Source organism: Orbicella faveolata, unplaced genomic scaffold (assembly GCF_042242905.1).
Source record: "Orbicella faveolata isolate gen_17 unplaced genomic scaffold, um_ofav_v1 contig_13, whole genome shotgun sequence".
In the NCBI taxonomy this organism is placed as follows: Eukaryota; Metazoa; Cnidaria; class Anthozoa; order Scleractinia; family Merulinidae; genus Orbicella; species Orbicella faveolata.
Genome location: NW_028301540.1, coordinates 17,704,821 through 17,714,799, shown reverse-complemented (window position 1 = coordinate 17,714,799; position 9,979 = coordinate 17,704,821). Strand labels below are relative to the sequence as shown.

General features: G+C 43.9%; 2 protein-coding genes across 2 annotated transcripts; one reads left to right on the top strand and one right to left on the bottom strand.

Annotated features, from left to right (window-relative positions):
- Positions 1 to 3,564: 3,564 nt before the first annotated feature.
- Positions 3,565 to 4,245, bottom strand: LOC149115416 (uncharacterized). The gene is made up of 2 exons (XM_089285686.1): positions 4,107 to 4,245; positions 3,565 to 3,788 (listed from the first exon to the last, which is right to left on the bottom strand). The coding sequence occupies exons 1-2, from the start codon at positions 4,243 to 4,245 to the stop codon at positions 3,565 to 3,567; spliced, it is 363 nt and encodes a 120-aa protein (XP_089141812.1).
- Positions 4,246 to 7,194: 2,949 nt separating this feature from the next.
- LOC149115415 (uncharacterized) lies at positions 7,195 to 9,127 on the top strand. Its single transcript, XM_089284906.1, has one exon. It carries the CDS (start codon positions 7,850 to 7,852, stop codon positions 8,780 to 8,782), a length of 933 nt encoding a protein of 310 aa, XP_089141032.1. The 5' UTR covers positions 7,195 to 7,849; the 3' UTR covers positions 8,783 to 9,127.
- The last annotated feature ends 852 nt before the right edge of the window (positions 9,128 to 9,979 follow it).

Genomic DNA, 9,979 nt, shown 5'->3' with positions numbered 1-9,979 from the left:
TATCAATCTGGACTGGTCGTTTGTTGGTAGTATTCAGTGCCATAATTTCGGTCTTCTTGCTGCTGATGTTGAGGCCAACTTGCTTTGCAAAGGTGTTAAGAGTAATTGCCACTAAAAATCAAAGAAATCGTGGGCACGGTCGAAAAATCGATTTTGCTCATAATTTGCCAGTTTGAAGGCCTAGGTAAGTAACTGAAGGAAATCAAGTTAGTTTTTTGAAATATCCAATATAACGGCAGAAATTCACGAAAAACGGTTATCGCACCGAAAGCTTAGATTTCACTTCGCGATAATCCGAAATTTTACACTTTTCAGCTTTTTGCTACACAGTCGTTTACATCGCTGTGCAACGTTCTCAACTTTAAATGTATACATTGATTCTTCCTTAATCACAAGATAGTGATTATTTTTATTTCTTGTGTTTTCTGGCCGAACTGAGCCCCGATTAAGTAGACATACTCATCTAATTAATCAAAACTCAAAAGTTATGCAAATTCAGTGAGGAAAAACGCTGACCGGTAGTGCTTCAAATCGTCTGATATTCTAGCAGAAGACAGTTCAGTCGATGAATTTTAGGCTTACGGATTCATTTTTGTGGGATCTACCAGCAATTTTGCATGAACGCCGATCAAAAATCGAGAAAATCGCAATTCAGCCCCTTTGAAATTTGCAATGTAACGAAACACGCTAGAATAGGTAAAAATCTTTTGTTGGCTTGAGACAGGACAATCAAAGCCTATTAATGTCTTTAACGTTTGAAACGCTTTAGAAATAATATTTAACTTAGAAATTGCCTGTAATAGCTAAAAAACACGAGTAGAACCAAACTTAATCGCTCCCTAACTCTCCCTGTTTTGTGTCACGCATGATACACTTGGCCGATGCTACATTCTTGGAAATGACAATCTGTGGCGAAGGTCAAGTAATTTATGTAGCTTCGGGATAAGTGACGGAGTGTTTGAAGCGTTCAAAGTATTTCCCCACCAGTTGCTCTTAGATTCCCTTTGCGTTTAGATAACTCCTCCCAGAAGAAATTCGAATCTGCAGGAGCAAGGATATTCGGGACGGCTAAAACGCGCTGTTCAGCTTTCTCAAATAACAACGCGTACTAGAGCTTTACACTGCAATCCACGGTGCTACTATGCAGCGAGTACGTGACGGACTTGGAAGCTGCGTCAAATCTGTAGAAGATGATGGAGCTTTCTCCAGAACTCAACCTTCAATCGCTTTTTCAAATTATGCGATATTCAGTTATCAGTTTGCTTTCCTTTGCAGCTTCGTCCAGTACAAAAAGCCTACCTTTGCATTCAGCTCATTGATCGGGGTGGAAAAAGAGACGTCAGTATCAGTTTCATGATCAACTTGCAGGGCGAGAAAGGAAGAGAAAAGAGTTGAATTGCATTGATAACGCTGGGGTGGGGATGAGAGAAAACTCCTGATAAAAATTGCCTTGTTTACAAACCAAATTTGTGACGCCACGGTTGGTTTTCATTGCTATTTAGCACTGAAGCATGAAGCATTTTTGTAGCCAATGACATGTCGGTATATCTTTAACCTACGTTGTGGTTTACACTTCTGAAAAAATTAGTGCTACCTACTCTTTATCATGCTTTATCATGTAGTCTTGTGGATCGTTTTATACCACCAACTACTGCCTCATTCAGTTGACGAGCCTTTCTTCGACCCTGGTTTAACAAGCTTTTCAGTTCAAATAAATTAACAAGAAATAATTCGAAAACACAAGTATCCTGTAAGATGTTGGATGCTGCAACAAGGTGGCCAAACGTAATTAAGCAAATTGCGTGCAACATTGGTGACATTCTTGCGCGCGTCAATTTTTTTTCCTTGCTTCTAGTCCAGTTCTGGCCCTTTCTCTGTCACGAAACGTCGGGAGAGAGCCGAGAGAGAGGAACCCTCCCTCTCGACGTTGCGTGACAAGGAGAGGGCGAGAGCAGGACTACCTTGCTTCTGGATAGTCATTGAGGGTGTGACCGTTAAAACTACGGAAATTATTTATTTATTATTCCTAAAGTATTTGCTTACCTCGACTTCCTTCAATGATGAAAATTTTTAGCACAAGGACTGGCGTGTTGCTTTTTATCAGGTCAGACTGATTTTAAAGTACAAGCCAGTAGGTGCAAGTCAAGGAGGAATATGTGTTGTTATCATTGAGGAGAGTTTCTGGTTCTCTGAGCCCACAGGGAAGAACTGTTCTGAATCTTCTAGTAAATTCACGGACTTAAATAAATTTCCATTTGCCGTGTGTGCAATTTCCACAGATCCTTGAGTGACATGAATCAACTTCTGGACCTGTACCTAATCAGGAGCCGGTCATGGACTCCTGACCTAATCAATGAGATTGTCGATTCCAAGAAGTTTCTCGGTTTCTCGAAACGCACACATTCGCCAAAAATATTCTTCATGTATGTCTCAATGCGATAAAATCTGAAGGACTTTTAGTGGCTTTTGATATTCTTGTTACACTGTATGAGCGGTATGACCGTAACTGCGTGCCGGCACAAATTCCACCGTATTCCACTTTCGTGGGAATAGATAGCCTCCTACTGGCTGGCGACGGCATAAAGCTTGTAATCCCTAACATCGTTCCAATATGTATATACTATTGGGACCTTTTTTACTTCGTTCGGCAGATTAACTGGGCAATCTTCTCTTGTTAATGCATGATTTCGCACATCAACAACAAAGATCTTGTTATTAAAATTTGACTCATTTTGAACGGTGAAAAAATGGTTTCAAATTTGTTTCCCTTGAAAAATCGCTCGAGCGTGACACTGGGCAGCGAGAAGATGGAGAGTGCGATTTAAAAGTTTGGTGTTTCTTTTTCGCTTTTTTTTTAAACTCTTGTCGGCGATTTTTTTTTGTAAGTTAAATACTACTTTTAAAGCTTTTCAAATGTAAAAGACCTTCATAGGCTTTGATTGTCCTGTCTCAAGCCAACAAAAATGGTCTTACCTATTTTAGCGTATTGCGTTACATTGCAAATTTCAAAGGGGCTGAATTGCAATTTTCTCGATTTTTGATCGGCGTTCATGCAAAATTGCTGGTAGATCCCACAAAAATGAAACTGTAGGCCTACAATTCATTGACTAAACTGTCTTTTGCTAGAATATCAGACAATTTGAAGCACTACCGGTCAGCGTTTTTCCTCACTGAATTTGCATAACTTTTGAGTTTTGTTTTAATTAGAAAAGTATGTCTACTTAATCGGGGCTCAGTTCGGCCAGAAAACACAAGAAATAAAAACAATCACTATCTCTTGATTAAGGAAGAATCAATGTATACATTTAAAGTTGAGAACGTTGCACAGCGATGTAAACGACTGTTAAGCAAGAAGCTGAAAAGTGTAAAATTTCGGATTATCGCGAAGTGAAATCTAAGCTTTCGGTGCGATAACCGTTTTTCGTGAATTTCTGCCGTTATATTGGATATTTCAAAAAACTAACTTGATTTCCTTCAGTTACTTACCTAGGCCTTCAAACTGGCAAATTATGAGCAAAATCGATTTTTCGACCGTGGCCACATTTTTAGAATTTTCTTTGATTTTTACTGACATTTACTCTTAAGGCGCTGTGTCTTCTCTTGAATGTGCGTGTGGGTGTGTGATAGTAAGGCTGGATCATCAGCGTAATCCAGGTCTTCCAAGTAGGAAAAGGGTGTCCATCTGATGTCTCTGATCTGATCCCCAGTGGTGCGCTGCATGATCCAGCCCACAACAAGGTTGAAAAGCATTGTGGACATGACAAAACCCTGTCTGACACCAGTGTGGACTTCAAATAAGATGTCACCATCACCAACACAGCAGGTAAAGTTGTCATAGAAGCTTTTGATGATCTCAGTAAGTTGGGAGGGGATTCCATACGCTCATAATATCTTCCAGAGGCTGTGCCGGTGTACGCTGTCGAAGGCCTGTGCAAAATCTACAAAGTTCACATAGAGAGTTCGCTGCCATTCGGTACTCTGTTAAATCAGCGTGAAAATATCATTAATACAACCCCTTCTTCCCCTGAAACCTGCCTGTTCCTCGCAGAGTTTAAGGTCCACAGCTTATGATAGGCGCTTCATGATGACTTTCGCTAAGATCTTACTAGGAGTGGATAATAATGTAATGCCACGCCAGTTGCTACATTCAGACAGAGCTCCTTTCTTTGGTATCTTAATGATGACACCCTGATTCCAGTAATCAGGGATTTCCCTTCTGTCCCATATGGCGTAGCTATCTACCATCTCATATCTAACACGCGCTCTTAGAATAATTGTTAAATAATCTGTATCACATCCGCCCTCTTCGAAAACAAACATCGTAGAAAGCATCTACTTTTTTTGCCGTTGACAATCGTGTTCCTTGCATAATAAAACCCAAAATAGCTGACTCGCCCCTGACGAGAACAGAGGAACTTGTACTCTGCATGTGATCTTTGCACGAGACCGTTCATGTCCTCGCGGAATAATCTTGCCGTAGTAAAAAGCTGATCACCTCCAGTAAAACGCAAATCACTGAGTTCAACAATTAACAACCGTGACACTTCATTAGAACACAATCGATCGATCAACCAATCAGGTTATTTTACACACATTCCGGAAAAAATTACGTGGCCTCGAACATGATTATCAATGCTGACACACAGACGCTCTTTCCGAATTTTTTCTGTCAGCATGCTACGACTTCATGACATTATCACGATAAATTGACATCAAGTTAGACAATGGCTTCTGGTTAAAACCAATTCTTGCCTCATCAGTTTTCTCTCTCGCGCTCCCCTGAGAAAGTCCAACTCGCGCTTTTTATTCTCCAGCGTATGGTACACAGTAGACTGTTAATACAGCTGGAGCTGAACGTAGGTGAAGTATCGGCGCAGTATCAGCCAAGTATCGGTGAAGCGTTGGCGAAGTGACCGACACATTTCTCAGGACACTTGCCATAGTAAACATAATCCGAACATTTTAAGGCACATTATTATCAATACGCGCGGCCAAATGACAAACTGCCCTTTGTAAAACACGCCATTTTGCGGGCCAAACGGGAATGCGCGGGCTGAAAATGTATTTGCCGCCCTGATTCTGATTGGCTGCAGAGATGTCAAACAACTTCGCTCGGCCAATGAGATCCTGAGGATACCATTTCAATGTTACACTTGGCGCGAATATTTGTGGATGAGTTTGCACTTGCTCACTTTGTAGTTCTGTAGTGAACGATTGACGTTTGGAGGTTTTGAAGTCCCAAATTTTCAGCTTTTTTCTAGTCAAAACTCGGACCTAGACAACGAGCAACTGGATGAAATTGAGTAAAAAGCTCAAACGAAAAACACCAAGAAAACAACTGAGTCGAGGAGTAAGAAAGTTAGAGAAATGGTGTCCTTTTATCCGACAATGCCCACGGAACAAGACTAATATTACTGCCGCGATGAAGACGCCCTTTTAAGAGACGACATGGAATCGACCAACGCAGCAGAAAACACCGAGAAGACTAAGAACTCAAGCGATTCGCTTGCCGCTATGATCGCCAACATGAATCAGACCATGGCGGCGATGGTGGGAAACATTTCCTCAATGGGAAATGCATTGAAGAGAATGCATGCTGACACAGCATCGCCTTCTAATGCTAAAAGACAAAAGTCACGACTGCTCGTTGCGATGAGCTCAGCGATGAGACGTCTGGGGATGAATCGGCGGACTCAGCAGATTCTAGCACATCGCTTCAGGCCACTCGTGCTCAACAAGAGCCGGCGCCACCGAAAATTTTAAGCGGGGTCGAGGACCCCTCGACAAGCTTTTTCGGCAACATTAGTCAGAACTATGATGCCGAAGAAAAGACGTCTGAGGCCGTAACCGCCAAACTGGCAAAATTTGTCAACAAACGTTTCTCAGCTAAACTTGGTGACGGGAAGTACAAGGAGAAACTTGACAAATATGGCCGCGCATCAAACTGTGACAAGGTCACTGTACCAACAGTGAACCCTGAAATTTGGGACAAGCTTACTCATCAGGCTAAACGGAGGGATCTCCGCGTAGCGGCCATTCAAAAGGCAGTCACGAAAGTTGGGGCTATCTTGACTGGCTCAGCCAGCAAAATTATGGCTACACTTGCTGACTCGAAAAACTCTAATATCACCTCAAATATGGAGGTACTTCTGACCTTCAATACAGATGCTATCACACTGTTGGGTCACAGTAATCAGAGTTTGTTCCAGAAATGTCGTGATTTAATAATGCCTTGCTTGTACAAAGAATATAGTGCCTTGTATTTGCCCACATTCCAATCACTGGGAAATTATTAGGAGATGAACTCCAGTCCCAACTGAATCAAGGCTTCGAGCAAAATGTGGCGGAAACTCTCCGGGTGAACTCCTATTGAACTGGAAGAAAGTTCTACAGGCCCTGCACAAGTGTGATCTTCGCCTTTACACATCCAAAACGATCGTCAACCTTCAGTCCACAACGATACTAGGCTGGGTTTGGAACTCTGGCACTTTAAGTGCTAGCCCGCACCGTATCGACGCTCTTGCCTCGTGCCTCGAACCCGACATTGTCACCCGAAAGAGGTCACTCATCGGAGCTTTCAAGGTACTCTCCCGCGTCATCCCAGGATGCTCTACACTCCTTGCAAAACTTGACGACACTTTCGCTGGCCGTAAATCTAGGGAGACTATTCAGTGGACAGACGACCTCCGTGCGACATTCCACAAGGCCCAGGCAGCCCTTTCTACTGCTCATACCATCTCGCTCCCCATCCCGAGTGATCAACTGTGGATGGTAACAGACGGAGCACTTTGAAAACCTGGAATAGGCGCCACACTGTACGTCACCCGTAATGACAAGTTAAGCCTAGCAGGTTTTTTTATCGCCAAACTGCGAGGCTCACAATTAACGTGGTTACCATGTGAGGTGGAGGCCCTAGCAATCGCCGTTGCCACCAAACACTTCAGCCCATACCTGATACAGTAGCATCATAAGGCCTGCATATTGACCGACAGCATACCTTGCGTACAGGCGTATGAACAACTCTGCAGAGGAGAGTTCTCAGCAAACCCCCGCGTATCTACCTCTCTCTCTACCGTGAGCCGTTACCAGGCTTCTGTAAGATATGTATCTGGCTCCGCGATACTACCTTCAGATTTTGCCCGTCGCAATGCAGCTCCGTGTGAGGATGAGGCCTGCCAAGTCTGCGCCTTCACAAGACTCACCCAAGATTCTGATATCAGACGCACGTCAATCCAAGACATATTCAGTGGCAATGGGCACCTCCCGTTCACCAGTCGCACTGCCTGGTTGGCCACACAGTCGGAATGTCCTGATTTGCGACGAACCTACGCGCATCCACAACAGGGAACGCGTCCTTCGAAAAAGCTCACTAACATGGGGGACGTTAAAAGGTACCTCATATCGCTACCATTGCCAAGGACGGCTTACTCGTTGTTAAGCGTAAGGAGCCTCTCGCTCCCACCCGTGAATACATTGTTGTTCCCCGGCAGGTACTAGAGAACTCTTAACCGCGTTACAAATCCAGCTCAGTCACCCATCAAGTCATCAACTCAAGGCTGTCACAAAACGCTATCTGTATGCTCTAGATATAGACAAAGCCATAGGCCGAGTGACTCAAGCTTGCCACCAGTGTACCGCCTTGCGTCAAACTCCGAAAGCGCGCGAAAATCAGTCAACCTCCCTTCCACCCGAGACCGTTGGTGTTTCGTTCGCCGCAGACATTATCAAACGATCGAGACAGCTCATACTAGTGCTACGTGAATGCGTGACTTCTTTCACAGCCACGACTCTAGAAGAGGATGAGCAACGCCACACCCTACGTGACGCTATTATCCGCCTATGTGTCCAAATGCGTCCACTAGACAGACCGCCAGTCGTCGTACGCACTGATCCTGCCCCAGGATTCAAGGCACTGACAGAAGATCAACAACTAAAGCATCACAGAATCACCATAGACCTCGGACATGCCAAAAATCGCAACAAGAATCCTGTGGCCGAGAGAGCGGTTCAACAGATCGAAAACGAATTACTCGGACACGACCCCCTTGGAGGCCCCGTGCCCCTTTTGACACTAGCAATAGCCACAGCCAACCTCAACGCGCGCATCCGCTCACGTGGCCTTTCCTCTAGAGAGATGTGGACACAGCGGGATCAATTCTCAAACCATCAAATACCACTGCCCGACCAAAGCATCATCGTTAAGCAGAACGAACAACGTATCGCCAACCACACCTACAGCGAGAAGGCAAAGGCCCCCATCACGAGGCGCCGCCCGGCTAATCACATCACCGTCGTTGATTTAGTCTACCTCTTCTTTGATCGTAACAAGACAAGAGCTCGCGATCGCCATTTGGTCGTAGAAGTAACCGGCTCTTTCTGCAACATCAGAAAGTTTGTTGGCTCTCAACTTCGAAGCACATCTTACCGCGTGGAGACATCTGATTGCTACAGGGTCCCATCCAAAGTAAGAGACTTCCGATCATCAGCAGTCAACAGTGATACTGACTCCTTATCCGACGAAGCTCTTCCCGCGCAACCAGTACCTTCCCCTCCATCTCCACCCGTCATGCCAAGTGCAATATCTACACCTGCTACTCAGGAGGTTCCTGATGTGAACCTTCCTGCTGACCCATACGACCCCTGCCAAGACAATCCTCCTGATCCAGTTTTAGACTCCCCCATCACAGGCAATGACTCTGATACCCGTTCCTCTCCCCGCAGATCCACACGCGTGCGACGCCGTCCCGCACGATATGATGACTTTGTTATGGACCGTAATTAGGTTATGGACACAATAAACTCTAAGCTTTTGACTCTGTGTTATGAACTCCAACTATGCAACCCCTTGGTTCAAAAAACTCGATTTATTTTCTTTATAAATTTTATATCCGTTACTGTTACTTATTTGGATCTAACTCGATATTTGCAATGTACCCAAGGAACTCGTCCCCTTTTTATATAGTTTGAGAGCAGAAGAAAAGGACGCCAGGCCAGTACCGGACAGCGGTACACTAGTTATAGGCATGCGTGGCCTCGGCCCTCGTTCTGTTCTACTCGTGTCTGAAAGTTCGCTCGTTCTGTTATCGTCATACCAGTTTAATTAAAGCCTTAGTTGTGCTACGAATCATGTCATCGACTTATCTCCTCTTCATTAACTGACGATGATTGAAATATACAGGTATCAGCATCCTCATCAAAGGAAATCAGTCTTACCACACGTATCATTGAGTAGTTGTGGAAATAAGAACCAATTTAAGAACCTAGATAGCCTAAAGCTACTGTAAATACCATTCTTATAAGAACCTATTTAGCCTAACTTGGAAAAATCTAGGTTCTTATATGTGGGTGTTTACTGTATAAGGTAGAGTTAACAGTCCATATCTGATTTATGGACCCCTAAGTTGAAAGAGGTAGAACTTGATTAAATATATGCCGTCTTTATTCGCTTAATTGCTCTTTCAAGATGAATACGAACATTAGCTATACTCATGGTTTCGAAACATCGGTTTTCTGTGAACTGGTCAATGGCAGAAAACCTCTTGGGAGGAATGTACAGTCTCCCTCCTCTGAGGGCTATCAGGTCATGGATTTCAAAACCCTTGTCTGCAAGGTACTGATCCTCTGTTTCAATTAGTTGACAGAAATCCTGTGTAAAAGAAGAAGTCATCGTCACTGGATGCAAATTGTTCCAAGCCAAATTTTGATAGAGAGAGTCTTTGTCTCGGTATCCGGTCACTTCGTTCCAAGTCACTTCGTTCCATCAAAGAGTCAATTCGTTCCAAAGAATAGTCACTTCGTTCCAAGGGGAAATTTTACAAATTTTACAAAGCTACTAAACTCCATGTCGATTCGATACAAAGTGGTGTCGATTCGATAGAAATATCCCAGTGAAAGTGTTTTAACCTTCGCATCAGACCAAAAAGATCCCCAGGACTTGGAATTTGAAATTGCTGCAGACCATATCCCATCAGAGTTCCTG